This window comes from Cnephaeus nilssonii (genome assembly GCF_951640355.1).
Source record: "Cnephaeus nilssonii genome assembly, chromosome: 15".
NCBI classification, from domain to species: Eukaryota; Metazoa; Chordata; class Mammalia; order Chiroptera; family Vespertilionidae; genus Cnephaeus; species Cnephaeus nilssonii.
This window is the reverse complement of record NC_137086.1, coordinates 63,039,718-63,062,577: the sequence shown is the minus strand read 5'-3', so window position 1 is coordinate 63,062,577 and position 22,860 is coordinate 63,039,718. Positions and strand designations below refer to the sequence as shown.

General features: G+C 41.3%; 1 protein-coding gene across 1 annotated transcript in view; it reads left to right on the top strand.

Annotated features, from left to right (window-relative positions):
* Nucleotides 1-22,860, top strand: part of LOC307111802 (testis-specific gene 10 protein-like) — a 150,831-nt gene that overhangs the window by 10,348 nt on the left and 117,623 nt on the right. The window contains exons 2-3 of the mRNA XM_079791903.1: nt 1,513-1,641; nt 19,534-19,749. Of these exons, the coding sequence (XP_079648029.1) occupies nt 1,513-1,641; nt 19,534-19,749 (345 nt within the window). The remainder of the gene's footprint in view (nt 1-1,512; nt 1,642-19,533; nt 19,750-22,860) is intronic.

The following is a 22,860-nucleotide window of genomic DNA, read 5'->3' as shown; positions in this document are numbered from 1 at the left end:
TGACTGATTCTTATGATCCTCTAGTCTGCTGTTGGATCTCTGTATATTATTTTTTATTTCAGTCAGTGTATGTTTAATTTCTAGTTAGTCCTTTTTCATATCCTCGAGGGTCTCGCTAAATTTATTGGCCTTTTCTAGGAAATTCTTGAAAAACCTTATAACCATGGTTTTGAATTCTATATCTAGTCGTTTGTTTTCCTCCATTTCTTTCATTTGTGATCTGTTTCTTTGTCTCCACATTTTCGCTGCTTCCCTGAGTTGGTAGGGTAGCTTTGTGTGCTAGGTTTCCTATATGGCCCAGTGGGTCGGCCTCCCCAGTTACCTGAGGTGGACACTCTTGGTGCACCCCTTTGTGGACTGTGTGTATAGCCTTGTTGTATTTAAGTCTTGATTGTTGCTGGTATCACTGGGAGGAATTGACCTCCAGGCCAATTGGCTGTGAGTATCAGCTGTGTCTACGCTGGGAGACCTTCTGTGCTGGAGACAGCCTTATAGGACCAGACTTGCAAAATTGCAAAAGCCTCTGTGCTCAGCTTGGATGGGGCGGAGTCTCAGGGCTGAGCAGACAGTCTTGGCTTCCCGTCAGCCCTGCCCTTGCGCACGCACCTCCAGACCTCTGCCTTCCGCGGCTCCCCTGAGTTTCCGCCTGACAGTCCAGATTCCCCCTGTAAGAGCATGGGTCCCTAGGGACTCGCCCGGAACTGGGGTTCAGTGCAGTCAGAACTGGGGTTCAGTGCAGTCAGGAGCTTCCTACTCCATTCTGCTAGGGAAAGCCTGCGGCAACCTCCGCAGTCAGTCTTCTCTGCGCACACTCGCGCGTGCACGCCACCAGACCCCTGCCTGCAGCGGCTCCCCCGAGTCTCCGTGTGCCTTTCTCTCTACCTGACAGTCCAGACTCCCCCTGTATTAGCCTGGGTCCATGGGGTTTTTCCTGGAACTGGGGTTCAGTGCAGTCGGAACTGGGGTTCAGTGCAGTCGGGGGCTTCCTTCCTGCTCCTGCCAGGAGAAAGCCAACTCAGCCGCCCTTTCTCTCTGCATGCATGTCTCCGTACCTCAGCCCTTTGCAGCTCCGCTGATTCTCTGTGTGCTTTCCTCTTTCCTTCTAGTTGTAGAATTTCCACTCAGCCAGCTTTCCTGTGGTTCTGGATGATGTCCATTCTGTCTTTTAGTTGTAGTTTTGAAATTGTTGTGCGAGGCAGCAGTTTAGGTGCTTACCTATGCCGCCATCTTGGTTTCTCCTTAGTGGACTGGTTGTTTCAGGGTATGTTTCTTTTGAAAAGCATGTTCATATTGTAGTTTTATATTTGGAAAGCACACAGAAAAAGTTTTATAACATAAAATGTTACGAAGGTAAAGCTTGCTGAAATACTCTTTGCTGGTGTGACAAGGTTAAAACCAATTGAAAATGTATCTAAGAATGTGGTTAATTAAAAAAAATTATATACTGTTGTGAGAAATCACAAAGCTGTTTTAAAAAGAATGTCCTGGTATTATTCCTGTTCTTTCCACTAGGTTACCACCAAAGAACATGATTTTTGTCTAGAGGCTCCAGTTTCCGAAGCTGAAAAATACCAGAATACTCTCCAGCTAGAACAACAAGTGAGAACTCAAGATAAATTCATCTCTACACTGAAATTACAGGTTACATTTAGTTTACATATGTATTTATTTCCCTGAATTAATCTTGGCTGGGGCCTATTTTAAAATAAGAAGCCGGAGAACATTAATTCAGTGCTGGCTTATGGTTTTTATTTTATGGGTCTAAAATCACTTCATTTTTATCTTAGCCATTTTGATGCACAGAGTCTGAATCAGTGAGTACAAACTGTGTGCCAGGTATTTTATTAGGTGCTTTCAAGTACATAATCTTACTTCATCCCAACCTTGTGAAACAGTGTTATTACTTCTATTTTACAGACATGGAAGCTGAAGTTCCAAGAGGTTAAAGAATTATGATACTGGACTAATGAATGGCAGAGCTAGGATTTCTGAACTCCCGAGTTAGTTAGGATTTGAATTTTGTTCTCTGAACTTCAAGTTCAGCATTGTTTCTCTTCTGGTGCCTAATCTGTGGGGTAGCTACTAATTAAGGTCATTGAAAGAAATTGCCTCTTGTAGGAAGAAGGAGTAGACTTACTTTTCTATAATCCTCTTACTAAGTACAGCTAAAAACCCTGAACATCCTACCTAATAATAGAGTAATATGCAAATTGACCATACCTTCGCTACACCCACAAGCCACGCCCACCAACCACGCCCACCAGGAAACTGTTGCAGGGACGTTGGGGTGTGGCGGAGCCCAAGGCCTGGAAAGCCTCGGGCACCAGCGGGGAGCCTGCACGGATCGCAGGCAACCACGGGGGGTCGGCTCCTAGATCCGTAGCAGGGAGGCTGGGGTGCAGCAGAGCCAAGGCCGCCGCCCGGGGCCAAGCCCCGACCCTGAAAGAAGGCAGAAGGCGGTGGCCACAGCCAAGGCCTGGGTCCCCGGTGCCGGCAGAAAACTGGTGCAGGCAGCCAGGTGAATGAAGGTCTATCGCACGAATCTTCGTGCAAACGGGCTGCTAGTTATGTATAAAACAAGCATAGAGCACTGAAAGGCGGGAAGAAGAAGGAAGACTGACTAGGGACCCCAACACACCAAGAATGACACATTAGTGAGTTCCTAGATTTTCTTTTTGCCCCATATATTCCAGACAGAATGCTCAGAAACAATGGGTGCAGACAAAACAGTCTCAGAAAAGCGGTCTGTCTCTAGGCAAAGGACTGGGAAAGGGACAGCCTAGCAAGGAAGACTCCTTTTAGACAATAACTGCCTGCTCTAAGCAACACAGTGGAAAACCTATAGCCCCGCTCCTGCCCGCAAAGGCGGAGTAAAGAGCCTAGCCCGTTAACCTTGCCAGGCTGTCACAAGAAGCCCCAGCTGCACCTCCTACCCTCTTCTCCCTCCCCCCCACCTGCTAACTTCTCCATCCCCACAAGGTGGAACCAAGACTTTTGTGCCCACAAGGCAGTAAGGGAAGTTCCCAACCCCATTATGTGTGTGAAGCACATGGGGAGCCTACAAGCACCTAGCCCCACCCCCACCGGGTGGTGTGAAGTGCCTCCTTTCCTCCTTGCTGGAGTGATGTCTGAGGAGAATATGCAGAGTTAGGGCTTCACCGTGACCCAGCATGAACAAGTCCACCACCCACAGTGGCAGTGGTGGACATGTGAGAGCAGTAACGAGGCAGCTCTGCTCTTCCTGCTGCTGTGGTTTCAGCAGAGGCCTAGTGAGGAGCCTGAACGTCCATCCCTGCCTAGCAGGAACAAGGAGCTTCACCTTCTCCAGGTGTCCATGGAAGCCTCCGGTAAAAACTGGACTTCCACACACCCCCCGCTCCCCCTCCCCTCAGCAGAACAAAGACGTGCCCTCTTTTCTAGCTGTAGCAGTGTCACAGGAAGCCCACTAAAACACAGGATCCAGAGTCTTAGAATGCCAGGTTTCAATTAAAAGAAAAAATCACTCCTCGTCCTAAGAATCAGGAAGCTCTCAATTTCAGTGAGAAAAGACAAGATATGCCAGGACCGATATGAATTAGATATTACAATGATCTGACAAGGATTTTAAATCAGCCATCTTATAAATGCTTCAGCAAGCATTTTTTACATACCTGAGATATACAAAAGAAAATAGAAAATCTCAGCAAAGAAGTGAAAGATATAAAGAGATATAAACAAGAACCAAATGGAAATTTTAGAAGCAACCAAATTGTTCTTCAATAAGTGAATGGATACACTGTGGTGCATCCATAGAGTGGAATTATAAAAAGAAATGAGTTATCAAAGGAACCTTGGTGAAAAAAGCCAATCTGAAAAGGTTACATATTCTGATTCCAACCTGAAAAAGACAAAACGTTTAGACCTTGGAGCTAGAGAGTGATGAATGGAGCGCATGTGATTTTTAGGGCAGTGAAACTATTCTGTATGATGCAGTAATGATGGTTACATGTCAGTATACATTTGTCAGAACCCATAGAATCTACAACCCAAAGAATGAACCCTAATGTAAACTATGGACTTTAGTTAATCATAAGGTATCAATGTTGTTTCATCACTTGTAACAAATGTAGCACACTGTTACCATATGTAAAACAAAGGGGAAAAAGTGTGTTTGTATGTTTGGGGTGGGAAAACAAAAGGTCTGTGGGAACTCTCTGTAATTCCTGATCAGTTTTTCTATAAAACTGAAACTGCTCTAAAAAATAAAATTTATTAAAAATGTACAGAAGGGAATGTTTGTAAATCATATATCACATAGGGATTAATAACCAGAATATACAGAGAACTACAACTCATCAGCAACGACAAATCCAATTCAAAAATGGATAACGGACTTCAGTAGACATTTCTCCAAAGAGGATCTACAAATGGCCAATATGAAAATATCACCAACCATTAAGGAAATGCAAAACCACAATGAGATATTACTTTACACCCATTAGGATGGCTATTATAAAAAATAAAAACCAACCAAACAAACAAAAAACAGAAAATTACAAGTATTGGTGAGGATGCGGAGAAACTGGAGCCCTGTATGGTTGCTGGTGGGAAAGTAAAAATGGTGCAGCCATGTTGAAAAAATTTAACAGCTGCTCAAAAAGTTAAATACAGAATTATAGTATATCCCCAGCTATTCTACTCCTAAATGTATCCCCAAAAGATTAAACGCAGGCCCTCAAACAGATACTTGGACACCAATGTTTATAGCAGCAGCATTCACAATAGCACAAAGGTAGAAACAACCCAGATATTCATCAGCAGATGAATGAAGAAACAAACTGGTATGTACATACAATGTAATATTATTTACCCTTGAAAAAGAATGAAATTCTGATACAAGCTACAACATGGATGAGCCTTGAAAACATGCTAAGTGAAATAAGGCAAGCACAGAAGGACAAATATTGTACAATCCACTTACATAAGGTACCTAGAATAGGAAAATTCATAGAGTTTTTGTTTAATGGGTACAGAGTTTCTATTTGGGATGATGGAAAAGTTCTGGAAATGGATATGGAATGGTTGTACAACATAATGAATATACTTAATGCCACTGAATTTTACACATAAAAATAGTTATAATGCTAAATGTTCGGTATGTCTATTTCATCACAACAAAAATAGTTAAAACAAATGTAGTAACTGAATTAAAAATTCAATGTTCTCAAATATATAGGGAGAGAGGAATGAATCAGTGAACATGAGAACAGAAAAATAGAAATTACCTGAACAATAGAGAAAAAATAGATTGAAAAAATGAACAGAGGTTTAGTACAGGTAGAACCATAACAAACGATACAACATTTGGATACTTGGAGTCCAGCAAGAGAGGCAGGAAAGGGAGAAGCTGAAAAATTATTTGAAGGAATAATGGCAAAATAGTCCCCAAATTTGGTAAAAGACATAAGACAGATTAAAGAAGGTGAGTGAATGCCTACAGGGATTCTCCCAAAGAAATCCATGCCAAGACACTTCTTATTTAAACTTGTGAAAACTAAAGACCACAAAAGTTCCTGAAATAAACCAGAGAATTCATTACCCAGAGGGGACATCTATTCAAATTACAGCAGATCTGCAATCATGGGCGTCAGAGGAAGTGGCACAACATTTTTCAGGTGCTGGAGAAAAGAACTGTCAATTCAGTATTCTGTATGAAGGGAAAACCAAGACATTCTCAGAGGAAGAAAACTAAAAGAATTGGTTGCCAGCAAAGAAGAGCAAAAGGAATTTCTCTAACTATGATGAAGGAGATAAAAGAAGGAAACTTAGAAGGGTAGAAAGAAAGAAAGGATAACATTTAGAGCAAAAATATGAATAAATGTAATTTTCTTTTTTTCTAGTTTTTTAAATTATGTTTCAAATATAGTTCTCAGTGCATGTAGAGGATAATATTTAAGACAGTTATTAATAGAGGAGGATAAAGGAACATAAAGGGAGGTAAGGTTTTTACACTTCACTCAAACTGGTAAAATGTAGGCTGCGATAAGTTGTGAATGTATAGGGCAGCCATTAAAAAGTTATACAGCCCAGGCTGGTGTGGCTCAGTTGTTTGGGTATCATCTTGTGCACAAAACAGTGGACAAAAAAGCCACACTTGAATTATAACAAAAGTAATTTTATTAAGTACATATAGCCTATACCTAATTAAAAGATGGGAACTGACAGAGTGGGTTAAAAAAACATGACCTAGCTTTATGCAGTCTACAAAAAATTCCCTTTCAGGATATAGCAAAGTTGAAAGGTTGAAAGACACACAGACCTGAAATGAAGAAATAAAACTGTCCCTGTTTGTAGATCACATGATCTCCTACTTTGAAAATCTCATAAATATACAATACAAAAGCCAGAACTAATAAATGATTTTAGCAAGGTCAGAATACAAGACAAGCATATTAATTACATTTCTGTATATTTCTATATATAACATGTGGCAATCAAAATTAAAAATGCATTACTATCTATAGTTACTCAAATAGAAAATGGAATGATTAGATGTAAATCTAATAAAAAAGCTATGAGTTTGTATTCTGAAAAGACAAAATGCTAATGAAATCGAAGATCTAAACAAATGGAAAGACATATGTTCATGGATTGGAAGCCTCAATATAGTAAAGATGTCAGTTCTGTCCAAATCAATCTATTGGTTTAATGCAATGTCTATCTAAGTTGTTAATCAGCAATAAAAAGGAATCTTTTGATCCAAGTTGTTTTATTTATTTAACACTAGAGGCCCGTTGCACGAAGAGATTCGTGCAATAGGCCTGCCTTCCCTTGGCTTCCAGCACCGGTTTTCCTCCGGCACCTGGGACCCAGGCCTTCCCTCTGGCCAGAGTCTGCTGCCTTTGCTGCAGACTCTGGCCAGAGTCTGCCTTCTTGTCTTTGCTGCAGACTACAGCTGGAGTCTGTCATCTTCGCTGCAGACTGATGTCTTCGTCTTTGCTGCAGACTCCGGAGTCTGCAGTCTTAGTCTTCACTGTGGCCAGAGTGCCGCTCCTATAGATCCCTTCGCCCCACCCCCCACCCTCCCTCTCAGAGCAGGCGTCCTGCCCCTCCTGGCCACTCTATGACTGGAGCAGCTGGGCGGCCACCATCTTCCTCCTAATTTGCATATTCCCTCCTGGTTGGCTGGTGGGCGTAGTGGAGTGATGGTTAATTTGCATGTTTCTCTTTTATTAGTGTAGATTCTCATATTCCAGCAAAAACAATTTGGAAAAAACAAAGTCATTCCTTTTTTTTTCTTTAATGATTAAGGTATAACATATGTATCCTTATTTCCCTTTACCCCCCCGCCCCCCCCACACACACACACACCCACTCATGCCCTCACCCCTCTGGTGTCTGTGTCCATTTGTTAGGCTTATATGCATACATACAAGTCCTTTGGTTAATCTCTCCCCCTTACCCCCAACCACCCCTACCTTCCCTCTGAGGTTTGACGGTCTGATCGAGGCTTATCTGTCTCTGGATCTATTTTTATTCATCATTTTTGTTGTTCATTATATTCCACAAAGGAGTGACATCATATGATATTTATCTTTCTATGACTGGCTTATTTTGCTTAGCATAATGCTTTCCAGTTCCATCCATGCTATTGCAAATGGTAAGAATTCCTTCTTTATTACTGCAGCATAGTATTCCATTGTATAGATGTACCACAGGTTTTTAATCCACTCATCTGCTGATATGCATTTAGGCTGTTTCCAAACCTTAGCTATTGTAAATTGTGCTGCTATGAACATAGGGGTGCATATATCCTTTCTGATTGATGTTTCTGATTTCTTGGGATATATTCCTATAAGTGGGATCACTGGATCAAATGCGAGTTCCATTTTTAGTTTTTTGAGGAAACTCCATACTGTTTTCCACAGTGGCTGCACCAATCTGCATTCCCACCAGCAGTGCACGAGGGTTCCTTTTTCTCTGCATTCTCTCCAGCACTTGTCATTTGTTGATTTGTTAATGATAGCCATTCTGACAGGTGTGAGATGGTACCGCACTGTCGTTTTGATTTGCATCTCTCGGATGATTAGTGACTTTGAGCATGTTTTCATATGTCTCTTCGCCTTCCTTATGTCCTCTTTCAAAAAGTATCTATTTAGGTCCGTTGCCCATTTTTTGATTGGGTTGTTTATCTTCCTTTTGTTAAGTTGTATGAGTTCCCTGTAAATGTTGGAGATTAAACCCATAGCGGTGATAACATTGGCAAATATGTTCTCCCATGCAGTGGGCTTTCTTGTTGTTTTGTTGATGGTTTCTTTTGCTGTACAGAAGCTTTTTATTTTGATGTAGTCCCATTTGTTTATTTTCTCTTTAGTTTCCATTGCCCTAGGAGCTGTATCAGTAAAGATATTGCTTTGGCATATGTCTGAGATTTTTCTGCCCGTGGATTCCTCTAATATTTTTATGGTTTCCCATCTGATGTTTAAGTCCTTTATCCATTTTGAGTTTATTTTTGTGTATGGTGAAAGTTGGTGGTCTAGTTTCATTTTTTTGCATGTATCTGTCCAGTTTTCCCAACACCATTTATTGAAGACTGTCTTGACTCCATTGTATGCTCTTGTCTCCTTTGTCAAATATTAATTGAGCATAGTGGTTTGGGTCGATTTCAGGGTTCTCTATTCTATTCCATTGGTCTATATGTCTGTTCTTGTGCCAATGCCAGGCAGTTTTGAAAACAGTGGCTTTGTAATACAGCTTGATATCTGGTATTGAGATCCCACTTACTTTGTTCTTCTTTCTCAGGATTGCTGTAGCTATATGGGGTCTTTTTTTATTCCAGATGAATTTTTGGAGAGTTTTTCCTAGGTCTGTGAAATATGCCATTGGTATTTTAATGGGGAGTGCATTGAATCTATAGATTGCTTTAGGTAGTATGGACATTTTAATGATGTTGATTCTACTAATCCATGAACACGGTATGTTCTTCCATCTGTTTATGTCTTTATCTCTTTTTTCAGTGTCCTGTAGTTTTTCAAGTACTGGTCTTTTACCTCCTTAGTTAAGTTTAATCCTAGGTATTTTACTTTTTTTGATGCAATGGTAAATGGGATTGTTCTTTAATCTCTCTTTCTGTAAGTTCACTATCCTATATAATAAAAGCCTAGGTGGCATCATGCCCTCGCATGACGCCCTTGTACGACATTGTCACAAGATGGCCGCCACAAGATGGCCACATGCACAGTGGAGGCGGGGCCAGGTGGCCATTTAGTACGGTGAGGCCTGGGGGTCCCGTGGCTCTGCATGGTGTGGAGGAGGCGGGTCCTGGTGGAGGAGGTGGGTCGCAGCAGGGGAGGGCAATTGTGGGCTATCAGGCTGGCAGTGGAGGGCAATTGTGGGCAATCAGGCTGGCAGGGCCGGGCAGTTGTGGGTGATCAGGCTGGCAGGGCCGGGCAGTTGTGGGTGATCAGGCTGGCAGGGGAGGGCAGTTGGGAGCGATCAGGTCGGCAGAGGAGGGCAGTTGTGGGCAATCAAGCTGGCAGGGGAGAGCAGTTGAGGGTGATCAGGCTGGCAGGGGAGGGCAGTTATGGGTGATCAGTCTGGCAGGGGAGTGGTTAGGGGGCGATCAGGCTGGCAGGCAGGTGAGTGGTTAGGAGCCAACGGTCCTGGATTGTGAGAGGGATGTCAGACTGCCGGTTTAGGGTTGGACATCCCCCAAGGGGTTCCAGATTGGAGAGGGTATAGGCTGGGTTGAGGGACACCCTTCCCCCCCCCCACTCCCCCCCCCCCCCCAGCTCTCTGTGCATGAATTTCATGCACCGGACCTCTATTGGTGTATAAAAATGCCATAGATTTCTTGGCATTAATTTTGTATCCTGCTACATTGCAGAATTCATTTATTAAGTCTGATAATTTTTTTATGGAGTCTTTAGGGTTTTCTATGTACAGTATCATGTCATCTGCAAATAATGACAAGTTTGTCTTTTTTTCCCATTTGGATATCTTTTATTTCTTTTTCTTGTCTAATAGCTATGGCTAGCACTTCCAGTACTATGTCGAACAGGAGTGGTGAGAGTGGGCATCCCTGTCTCGTTCCTGTTCTTAGGTGAAATGGTTTTAGTTTTTGCCCATTGAGTACGATGTTGGCTGTAGGTTTGTCATATAAGACTTTTATTATGTTGAGGTATGATCCCTCTATTCCCATTTTGCTGAGGGATTTTATCAAGAAAGGGTGTTGGATTTTGTCAAATGCTTTTTCTGCATCAATTGATATGACTGATTTTCAGCTCTCAATTTGTTTATGTGATATATCACATTTATTGATTTGTGGATATTGTACCATCCTTGCAACCCCAGGATAAATCCTACTTGATCATGGTATATCATCTTTCTGATGTACTGCTGGATCCGATTTGCTAGAATTTTCTTGTGGATTTTGGCATCTATGTTCATGAGGGATATTGGCCTGTAATTCTCTTTCATTGTGTTGTCTTTATCTGGTTTTGGTATTAGGGTGATGCTGGCTTCATAGAATGAGCTTGGAAACATTCCTTCCTCTTGAATTTTTTGGAATAGTCTGAGAAGGATAGGTTTTAGTTCTTCCTTGGATGTTTGGTAAAACTCCCCCGTGAAGCCATCTGGCCCTGGGCTTTTGTTTGCTGAAAGGTTTTTGATGACTTGCTTCAATTTCCTCCATAGTTATCGGCCTATTGAGATTTTTATATTCTTCCTGATTGAGTTTTGGAAGGTTGTATTTTTCTAGGAATGAAAGTCATTCTACTTGATTCCATAACTTAATATGTAGCCATAGCGATAAAGACTATGGTATTGTTAGAAGATAGACACATACATCAATTATACAGAATAGAGAATACAGAAATAGCCTGCATAAGTATAGCGAAATGATTTTTGAAAGAATGGTGAGCAAAGAGAGTCTTTTCAAGAAATGCTGCTGTAGCAATTGGATATCTTTTAGGGAAAGAAAATAAGCCTAGTTCTAAACCTTGTACCATATACAAAAATTAACTCAAAATTGATGATAGAGTTAAATGTAAAATTTAAAACTAGGTAGAGGTAACACAGGAGAAAATATTCAGGACCTTGGGCTTGGTGAAAAAATGATACCAAAAGCATGATTCATAAAGTAAGTTTAAAAAGATAGTTTTAACTTCATAAAATTTAAGTCCTTTGCTCTATGAAAGACCCTGTTAAAGAATGAAAAGATAAGCTACAACACATATTTCTGCCAAAGGAATCATATCTATAACACATGAAAAATTCATCAAAACTCAACAGTAAAAATGAAATAATCCAATTAGAATATAAGCAAAAGACATAAACAGGTATTTCACAGAAGGATATATGGTTGACAAACACAGAAATGTATTTATCCATTTAAACATCAGGGAAATGCATATTAAGACCATGATGAAATAATGTATACCTATAAGAACATCTGAAATGAAAAATAGTGACAGGACTAAATGCTGGCTAAGATGAGGAGAAACTGAATCACTCATACACTCCCAGTGGGAATGAGAAATGGTACAGCCACTCTGGGAAAATAAGCCTACATTAACCATACAACCTAGAATGAAAACTTATGTCCACTCAAGAACCTCTATTCAATTGTTCATAGCAGCCTTATTTGATATCACCCAAAACTAGAAACAACTACAATTTCCCTAATTGGTAAATGAGTAAACTTTCATAAGCCATATTATGGAATATTAATTATCAGTAAAAAGGAATCTATTGATCCAAGTTGTTAACTTGGATAGATCTCAAGAGCATTGAGCTGAGAGAAAAAGCCAATATCAAAAGATCACATACTGATCTGTATCACATGGTTTTATTTATATAACATTCTCAAAATGATGAAATTATAGAGATTAGTGGTTGCTAAGAGATAAGGATGGTCTACAAACAATTAAGCCAACCATGCTCTTTTCCCCATGGGAGCCCAGTGTGCAATGATTGTTGTTGCTTATATGTGTTGCCCTAAAGGACCTTGGAGACAGCCCTTTCCATTGGACACTCATGTCTGACCTCATGCTGTTCCCAATCTATCTGGATGCTTTTGGAAAGCCCCAGGCCACAGTGGCCAGGGTCCATATTGGCCAAGTCATCATCTCCTTCTACACCAAGCTGCAGAAAAGGACCATGTGAATGAGGCCTTATACAGGGGCAGGTTCAAGTTCCCTGGCCACTAGAAGGTTCACATCTCCAAGAAGAAAGCTTTACTGAGTTTAATCTGATGAATTTGAAGGTATGGAGGCTGAAAAGTGGCTTATCCCAGATGACTGTGGAATCAAATACATCCATAATCATGGCCCCCTGGACAAATAGCTTCAGGCTGACCCCTCTTTACATCCACCAATAATTCTTATTTCCTGTCCCCCAAAAGATAGTTAAAGATGGGGCGGGAGAGGATGTGACTTTAAAGGTGTTACAGGAGGGCGATCTTTGAGGTGATGGAATAGTTCTATAGCTTATTGAGGTGGTAGTTACAACAATATACATGGGATAAGACCATATAGAACAATATGCACACATTATACCAATGTAAAATCTCTGGGTTTGACATTGTCTTATAATTAAGATGTAACTTTTGGGAGAAACTGGGTTAAGGGCACATAAGATCTCTCTGTACATGTTTGCAACTTCCTGTTCTTCAGTTATCCTAATATATAAAGAGCCAGGGCCCATACCATCCAAAACAACCGAACGGATGACCGGATGCCAGGCTGCTTGCGCAGCAGGCTCAGGTGGGCGGGGACTGGCAAGTGGGCTGAACTGCTGACCTCTCGGTCCCTCCTGGGTCGCAGGTGGCATGGCGACCCAGCACTGACTGCCGCCACTAAGACGGGTGTGATGCGATTGGTTGGGAGGGCCCTGCCATCGCCCCACGATCGCCCCACAGAGGGAGGCCCAGGCCACTTGCTGGGGGGCTCTGCGATCACCCCAAAGAGGGAGGCCCAAGCTACCCGGCCGGCGGCAGTGTGCGGGGCCTCCATCTGCAGGACGATCAATCGTGGGGCTCCTGGACTGCAAGAGGGCACAGGCCGGGCTGAAGGACCCCGCCCCCCAAGTGCATGAATTTCGTGCACCAGGCCTCTAGTCTTAAAATAAAAGGGTTTATTTGTATGTTTAGAAAAACTACTTTTTGGAATACCTATTATCTACCAGAAATTTTACTTGAACTTTATTTTTATTTTTTTAATAAATCTTTATTGTTCAGATTATTACAGTTGTTCCTCTTTTTTACCCCCTTAGCTCCCCTCCACCCGGTTCCCACCCTACCATCTGTCCTTACCCCCCACACCCACTGTCCTCATCCATAGGTGTATGATTTTTGTTCAGTCTCTTCCCACACCCCCACACCCCCTGCCCCCGAGAATTGTCAGTCCACTCCCTTTCTATGCCCCTGATTCTATTATATTCACCAGTTTATTCTGTTCATCAGATTTTTTTATTCACTTGCTTTTTAGATTCACTTGTTGATAGATATTTGTTGTCACTTTGTTGTTCATTATTTTTATCTTTACTTTTTTCTTCTTCTTCCTCTTCTTAAAGAATACCCTTCAGTATTTCATATAATACCGGTTTGGCAGTGATGAACTCCTTTAGCTTTTTCTTATCTGTGAAGCCCTTTATCTGACCTTAAATTCTAAATGATAGCTTTGCTGGGTAGAGTAATCTTGGTTGTAGGTTCTTGCTATTCATTACTTTGAATATTTCTTGCCACTCGCATCTGGTCTGCATAGTTTCTGTTGAGAAATCAGCTGACAATCATATGGGTGCTCCCTTGTAGGTAACTAACTGTTTTTCTCTTGCTGCTTTTAATATTCTCTCCTTGTCTTTTGATTTTGGCATTTTAATTATGATGTGTCTTGGTGTGGTCCTCTTTGGATTCCTTTTGTTTGGGGTTCTCTGTGCTTCCTGGACTTGAAGGTCTATTTCTTTCACCAGGTAGGGGAAGTTTTCTGTCATTTCTTCAAATAGGTTTTCAGTATCTTGCTCTCTCTCTTCTTCTGGCACCCCTATCATTCAGATGTTGGTATGTTTTAAGTTGTCCCAGAGGCTCCTTGCACTATCTTCATATTTTTGGATTCTTTTTTCTTTTTGCTTTTCCAGTTGGGTGTTTTTTGCTCCTTCGTATTTCAAATCTTTGACTTGATTCTTGTGATCCTCTAGTCTGCTGTTGGATCTCTGTATATTATTCTTTATTTCAGTCAGTGTATGCTTAATTTCTAGTTGGTCCTTTTTCATATCCTTGAGGGTCTCACTATATTTCTCGGAGGTTTCAAGAAGATTCTTGAGTAGCCTTATAACCGTAGTTTTGAACTCTTTATCTAGTAATTTGCTTTCCTCCATTTCTTTCATTTGTGACATGTTTCTTTGTCTCCACATTTTGACTGCTTCCCTGTTTTGATAGAGTGGCTTTGTGTGTGTGCTAGGTGTCCTATAGGGCCCAGTGGCTCAGCCTCCCTAATTACCTGGGGTGGACACTCTTGGTGCACCCCTTTGTGGGCTGTGTGCACAGTCTTGTTGTAGTTAAGCCTTGATTGCTGTTGGTATTACTGAGAGGAATTGACCACCAGGCCAATTGGCTGTGAGGATCAGTTGTGTCTATGTTGGGAGAACTTCTGTGCTGGAAACACCCTTATGGGGCAGGACTTGCTTCAGTGGGGCTTTGGCGCTCACTGAGTCTGCCCCCTGACTGTGTCTCTTATGGATGTGAAGAGTTGTAATCTGGATGGTCTCACTCTGACCACTGGGTACACTGGATCTTGGATATCCAAGGAGGTACATAGTCAGCCACTGCCTGAGGCCACCCAGCAGGAGCTACAGAGAGATCTGCAGATTCCTCCTCTTTGTTTGGGCTTTGGAGGTGCCCAGATGAGCCCCAGCTGTGAAGCAATGCAAGCTGCTGTCCAGCTTTGGACCTTCTTTTGGAGGCTCTGGGGCTCTCTGACCCAGCTGCAGTTCGTTAGGTAATTTTAGACTGCAAAATGTTAGGCCATTCATATGCAAAAGCCTCTGCACACAGCTTGGGTGGGGTTGTAAATTGGGTAGGGTGGCACTCAGAGAATCATCAGGGCAGAGCAAACAGCAATGGCTGTCCATCAGCCCTGTCCCGAAGAGGTCCTTGGGCCTCTGTGTCCTGCGGTATCGTGTAGGAACAATGCTCGCTGCAAACATCTCTGAGAGAAAGCCGCCATCATGTTCCTGATGCCAGACAGTCCATTTTCTCCCCGTATGAGTCTGGGTCCCCAGATTCTCACCCGGAACTGGAGTTCAGAGCAGTCAGGAGCTTGTATCTCCATCCCGATTGAAAAAGACAACAGCGTACTCAGTTGCCAGCCTGTTTTGGAGTGCCTCCGTACCTCCGCACTTCACTTCCATACCTCCGCACCTCCTCCCAGTCTCAGTGTGCTTTTCTCTTTCCTTCTAGTTGTATAAATTCCACTCATCCAGCCTTCCTGTGGTTTGGAATGATATCTGTTTTGTCTTTTAGTTGTAGTTTTGAAGTGGTTGTGCAAGGCAGAAAGTTCATGTATTTACCTATGCCGCCATCTTGGTTCCTCTACTTGAATTTTAATATCTCTTTATATACATCCCAGCAAATTGTAGATATTGTCTCCATTTAACAGATAAGACTCAAGAGGCTTCTATTTATTTTTTTCTGAAGTCAGAATGTACCTCTTAGGATCAAGAAAATATGGTAATTGCCTGATGTTAAGTTACTGGTAAAAGGCTACAGTGGGATTTAAATCTGCCTGTCTTAGTCCAAAGCCCACATTCTTTCTACTGCTCTAAACTGCTTCTTTCAAAGTATTTGTGTCTTGGAAATGTATGAAAGTAGAGCTTGATGTCAGAGGAGAGGGAAGAGTTCGTGCATTTATAATTCATTTGTTTTATTTATTCATTTAACAATAATTTGTTATGTGCTAAAAATATAATGATACAAAAGTGAGAATTATGTTGAATAAGAAATTAGAGACACAGTCAATTTAAAGTTGCTTATAATTTAGTGGAAGGAACAGGGAAATAAAAATAATGATTATAATATATCTTATAAAATGCTAAGATAAAACTAAAAGGCTTTATGGAAGCACAGAGAGGAGAAGCATTTAATCTCTCCTGGTGCAGTGGATGGTTAGCCAGCATCTATAGTGTGCTCTAGTCACTCAGAAATCATGAACAAAGACAAAAACATACGTAGAATAGATAAATTGAAGTTCATCTGTTTATTTACCCTACATCCTATAGTTTAAAAATACTAATAATGAAAGTAGTAATAAGAATAGGGGGAAATAAACGGTGAAAGCGTGAGATGAGAATAGCAGACAGATTCATTGCACAGACTTCTGTAGTAGTGCTCCAGATTGGCTTTGCACTTCTAAGAGGCAAAGGTGAAAAGGAAGTTGCCTTTGTGGACTGTAAATAATTCACAATCCACAGAGTAGGAACAAACCGGGTATCCAGAAGAACTACATGTTTTTCTGAAATATCCAAAAGAACTAACAGTTTTCCTTGCGGATTCTCATAAAAAAGCATTCAGTGACAGTATATCACATTTTCAATAATTTCCTTAATATAGGTTTTAAAATGAGTTTAGTGAGATTGTTTCACAAGTGTCTCTGAATCTTAGGTCTGTATAGGGGATGGTGGATAGGCCAGACAGGTCTGTAGGGCTGGGATCACAAATGGCATTCTTTCATCTTATTCATTCTCAAAGTGACGAAACACCCTAGGTAACAGGAGTTACCTCAAATTTTCATTTTCAAAGAATTTTTAGCTGTGTATAGAAGAAGGCCAAAAGAGAATAGAGTAGGATGTATTGCTAAAAATTCAGGGCGGTGTGATAAGACTTAGCTAAGGAGATATGTGCATTTGCAGTTTCCTTTTTTTTTTTTTTATTCTTCACATTTTTATTATTTCCTGGATTTGATAATTCAAACTCTTTACCTCTAAATCTGACAAGTTAGTTTGTGCTTTACAAAATGCCAAAGGGAGCCCGGCTGGTGTGGCTCAGTGGTTTAGGATGCTTTTTTATATAGTGACGAATTAAAGATAAAGTTTATGTTTTTAAAGAGAACTGTTGATTTTCATGGATTAGAAAGAACTATCTCTATAGTTATTTGAAAAGGGCAAGGTCAGAACAAGAATGTTAGAACTAAGAATTAGATGAGGGACTTAGCGATTTTAGATGCTCCTTAAAGACCATCTGATTAATGGTCTTTTTTACTTTTTTTCATTTGTCATTTCACACATTCCAGGGTGTACTGAAACAGTGCCTTAAATATGTAGGTATTCAATAAATATTGTTAAATATATAATGAGAGTCAAATATTATGGGAAAGGATCTTTGTGCCACTACTTTATCTCATAAATATGTCTTTTGTGGCACTTAACATATTGTATTTGTTTTTTCTCAAGTGAAAAGTTCTCTGAGGGCAGGTACCTAACCTAGCTTTGTTTATTTGGAATTTAACATAGCTCCCATCATATAATCTTGTCCACTGAGTCTAATATATGCATTTTCCCCTTTAAAGGCATTTGGACACCTTCATGATAGAAAGGCCCTTTTCTTCATCTCTTGATGGTTTGATAGTGGGCTGGGAAGGAAAGCTATGGTCCTCTATATTAATCAGCAAATACTTGATTGATCTGGTATTTAGCTTAGTTGAGTAAGTTATTGATATGTTCAAAAGGAATTTTCTAAAGAATTAGCATATTTTTATAACAATAAATAGAAATTTAATTATAAAGAATGCCTATTGATTATATTAATTATTACAATTAAATAATTTTAACACTGGTTTCTTTTTTGTAGATATAAATATTTGGCAATTTTTCTAATAGTTTGGTTAAAAATCACTAGTAATTAAGTTCTTTTTTATTAAATTGTAAATTGTCTTGAAAGATACAGATCTTAACCTTTTGATTTTTATTTGTACTAGAGGCCTGGTGCACAAAATTCATGCACACGGGGAGGGGGTGTTCCTCAGCCTGGCCTGCACCCTCTCACAGTCCGGGAGCCCTCAGGGGATATCTGACTGACAGCTTAGATATCCTTAGCGCTGCCGTGGAGGTGGGAGAGGTCCCCGCTACCACCACTGCGCTTACTAGCTGTGAGCTTGGCTTCTGGCTGAGTGGCGCTCCCCCTGTGGGAGCACACTGACCACCTGGGGGCAGCTCCTGCATTGAGTGTCTGCTCCTTGGTGGTCAGTGCGTATCATAGCAACCAGTCGTTCTGCCATTTGGTTGATTTGCATATTAGCCTTTTATTATATAGCACTAGAGGCCCAGTGCATGAAATTCGTGCATGGGGGTATTTCCCTCAGCCCAGCCTGCATCCTCTCCAATCTGGGACCCCTCAAGGGATGTCCGACTGCCCGTTTAGGCCCGATCGAGGTAGTAAACGGGCAGTCAGACATCCCTCTTACAATCTAGGACAGCTGGCTCCCAACTGCTCACCTGCCTGCCTTCCTGATTGCCCCTAACTGCTTCTGCTTGCCAGCCTGATCACCCTCTAACCACTCCCCTGCCAGCCTGATTGATGCCTAACTGCTCCCCTGCCAGCCTGTTTGCCCCTAACTGCCCTCCCCTGCAGGACTGGTCACTTCTAACTGCCCTCCACTGCAGGCCTGGTCACCCCCAACTTCCCTCCTCTGCCGGCCTGGTCACCCCTAACTGCCCTCCCCTGCAGGCTTGATCGCCCACAACTGCCCTCCCTTGCAGGCCTGGTCCCTCCCAACTGCCCTCCCCTGCTGGCCTGATTGCCCACAACTGCCCTTACCTGTAGGCCTGATCCCTCCCAACTGCCCTCCCCTGCTGGCCATCTTGTGGTGGCCATCTTGTGTCCACATGGGGTCAGTCATCTTTGACCACATGGGGGCAGCCATCTTGTGTGTTGGAGTGACAGTCAATTTGCATATTATTCTTTGATTACATAGGATAGAGGTCTGGTGCATGGGTGGGGGCCAGCTGGTTTGCCCTTAAGGGTGTCCCAGATCAGGGTGGGGGTTTCCTTGGGGCATGAGGTGGCCTGGGCGAGGGGCCTGTGGTGGTTGGCAGGCTGGCCATGCCCCCCGGCGACCCAAGCGGAGGCCCTGGTATATGGGATTTATTTATCTTCTATAATTGAAACTTTGTAGCCTTGAGTGGAGACCTGGGCCCGCCAGGGTGTGTGGAAAGCGTGGCTTCCTTCATTGCCAGGAAAACCCAAGCCTCCTGCTCTCTCTGTGGCTGCAGCCATCTTGGTTGGGTTAATTTGCATACCCACTCCTGATTGGCTGGTGGGCGTGGCTTCTGGGTGTAGTGGAGGTAAGGTCAATTTGCATATTACCTTTTTATTAGATAGGATATTTTTTCAGATAAGGAAAGTATTCACATGGCACAAAATTCATAAAGTAAAGTAAGATACATAATTTGGTCTCCTTACCAGGGAAGCAAACCTACCTTTCTGATTCCAGTCATCTAGTTGTTCTACTCAAAGGGAAGCCAAGGACATATTTTAATGTGATTATTTTCTTTCTAATTCTACAGATTGAAGATCTCAAGCAGATAAATCATGCCTTGAAAGAATATGTTAGAAACCTCGTGAATAGTAAGGAGGTGGTAAGCAATCAAATAGACAATTTAACCAGCCACAATGAGCATCTTTGTAAAGAATTGATTAAAATTGACCAACTAGCAAAGCAATTGGAAAAACAGAAAAATTTTGTGGTGGATACTGCCGACAAGGAACTTGAAGAAGCCAAGGTATTAGACTTACCACTGATAGGATTTTTTAAAACATTGATGTATAATTGACATATGTCATTAAAAATAATTTCAGGTATACAACATAATGATTCTGTATATATATTGTGAAATGACTATAATAATTCTAGTTATTGTAGTTATCAATCTGACTATTGATCAAGATTTTAATTCTACTTTAAATATGTAATTATTAAATACAAAGGAAAAAGTGACATTCTCATTTATATCATTAAAAAAATTTTTAGATTTGACATTATATTTAAATTTCTGTTCTATGAATTGTTTTGTATCTTACATTTTTTCTTTTAAAATTTTTGTTAAGAAAATTTCCTAAGTAAGATGTGTAATGGTAAAAACTTCAAACAATAATAATGTTCTATATGTCAAACATTTCTCCTCCTCCCTAGTCCTTCTCTCTACACAGATAGCTACAAACAAGATGCATGTATCCCCATTCTTTTTTTTTGTTTGTTTGTATCACATCCACTATATACTTCACACTTTAGAAAAAGTATTTTTAACCAAAGTTTAAAATTTCTTTGTAGTCATAGTTGTCAATATTTTGATTGTTTTATTTTAGATGTTCCCTCCTTTTAAAAATCTGAATAGACTTTATTTGTTAGAGCAGTTTTAAATTCATAGCAAAACTGCCTGGCCGGGTGTGGTTCAGTGATTGAGTGTCAACCTATGAACCAGGAGGTTGCAGTTCGATTCCCAGTCAGGGCACATGCCCGGGTTGTGGGCTCGAACCCCATTTTGGGGCATGGAAGAGGCAGCTGATCAATGACGCTCTCATCATTGATGTTTCTATCTATCTTTCCCACTCCCTTCCTGTCTGAAATCAATAAAAATATATTTTTTAAAAAATAAATAAATTCATACTAAGCAGAAGGTATAGAGATTTACCATATACTCCCTGCCCTCACACATGCCTCCACCATCATCGACATCCCTTATCAGAGTGGTGCATATGTTACCATGGATGAACCTACATTGACCCGTCATCTCTTATATAAAACGTCTGTGGCCGTGATGCCATAACACCGTAACCAAACAAGCAGCAGCTCTCGTGGCAGGCAGGGTGGGGTGCGAGCTACTAGCGGCGGCGGAGGGCTACAAGGGGTGGAGGGTGGGCCGGTGAGCTAAGAGAGGCGATGGGCGGGGCGGCTAGCTGAGGCAAATGGAAGTGAGCTACTTGCGCACGATTTCGTGTGCTCTGGGCCTCTAGTTTTTACATAGTTTACATTTAGGTTCACTCTTGGTGTTGACCGTTCTGTGGGTTTGGAATGACATGTATCCACCATGGTACTATCAAAAAGAGTAGTTTCACTGCCCTGAAAATCCTGTGTACTTCGCCTCATGTTGACTCTGGTTTGGGAAGGCCGTCTCACTTCAAGAACTACAAGAATATTTTCTAAAGTTGTCTTTTAAATATTTTTTTCAAAAGTTATAATTCTTTGAAATTTTTTTGTTGTAGTATGAGGTAGGGTCAACTACTGCTTTCTTTAGTCACTGATTTGAGGTGCCATTTTAGCAGCTGCTGAATTCACAAATGTGTGTGGACACAGTTCTGAGCTGGTTGGTCTCATTGATTCATTTGCTGTTTCTATGCCACTGCCACATTATTTTAATTGCTGTAGCTACTTGACATTTTGGTAACATCTTTCTTGATTGAGATTTAATACTCTGCCATGAAATTTAGAAACTGGGAATATCAACACTATTATAAAATGAAGACATTTTTGTTTCACATTGCTGCCTGATGGTTTATAAGCAAAACACAGTGGATTTGAAAGCTGAAAAGCAACTTATTGAATTCTTAAGTATCATGTGAATGTGCTTGACTTGATTTTATTAGTCACCAAATTAGTAAACTGTGTTTGTAATAACATAGTTTCCCAAAGCGAAGTGTTGTTATTTCTTTTAAAAAAAAATTTTTTTATTGATTTCAGAGAGAGGAGGGGAGAGGGAGAGAGAGATAGAAACATCAATGATGAGAGAATCACTGATGAACTGCCTCCTGCATGCTCCCTACTGGGGGTGGAGCCTGCAACCTGGGTTCTTATACTCCTTGACATTATGCTCTGGATATGTGGAGGTAGAGTGTGATGTTTAAGCTACTGTTCGTTTATGTGGAATTGAGAAAGATGGTATTAAATTTATTTACTCAGAAGTGATTACTTTTAGTCATTTTTTAAAGGTCAACTTTTTAAAAAAATATATTTTATTGATTTTTTACAGAGAAGAAGGGAGAGGGATAGAGAGCTAGAAACATCGATGAGAGAGAAACATCGATCAGCTGCCTTCCACACACACCCCACTGGGGATGTGCCCACAACCAAGGCACATGCCCTAGACCGGAATCGAACCTGGGACCCTTCAGTCCGCAAGCCGAGCCAAACCAGTCAGGGCTAGGTCAGCTTTTTAAAGAGGAACTTCTTCCATCATTTAGTCCATAAAAATGTTTTGAGCATTTAGCATTGTATTATCTATTGCTATCTTACAAATTACCCCAAAAACCCTAATGGCCTTAAATGACAAACATTTATATCTCACAGTTTCAATTGCCACTTAGCTGAGTGGTTCTGGTTCATGGTTTCTTAGGAATTATCATCAAGATGATGGTTACGCCACAGTCATTGCTTGACTGTCCTGGAAGATTTGCTTTTACGATGCCTTACTCAGACGGCCATTGGCTTTTGGCAGGAAGCCTCAGTTGCTCACCAGGTGGACCTCTCCCTGTGGTCGTTTGCTATAGTCGTTACAGCAGCTGGCTTGTCTCCAAGCCTGTGATCCAAGAGGGACAGCAAGGAGGAATCGGTAATGTCTGTGATGATCCATAAGCTGTGCACCAGCACTCCCACCACATCCTGGTCATTAGACGTGTTCACTAGGTGTAGCCCACACTTAAGGGGAGGGCAGGGAAGCTCCATTTTTTGAAGGAAGGAATATTAGAGTTCGTGGACATTTGTAAACCACCACAACTATATGCCTCCTTTTATCTTCTCATTTTGAATTGTTTGTCATTAATGTCTTAATAAGGTGTTTCCCAGGTAATTGAACACAACATTTTGAAATATGAAGAAACAAAGTTGCAGTTTCACCATT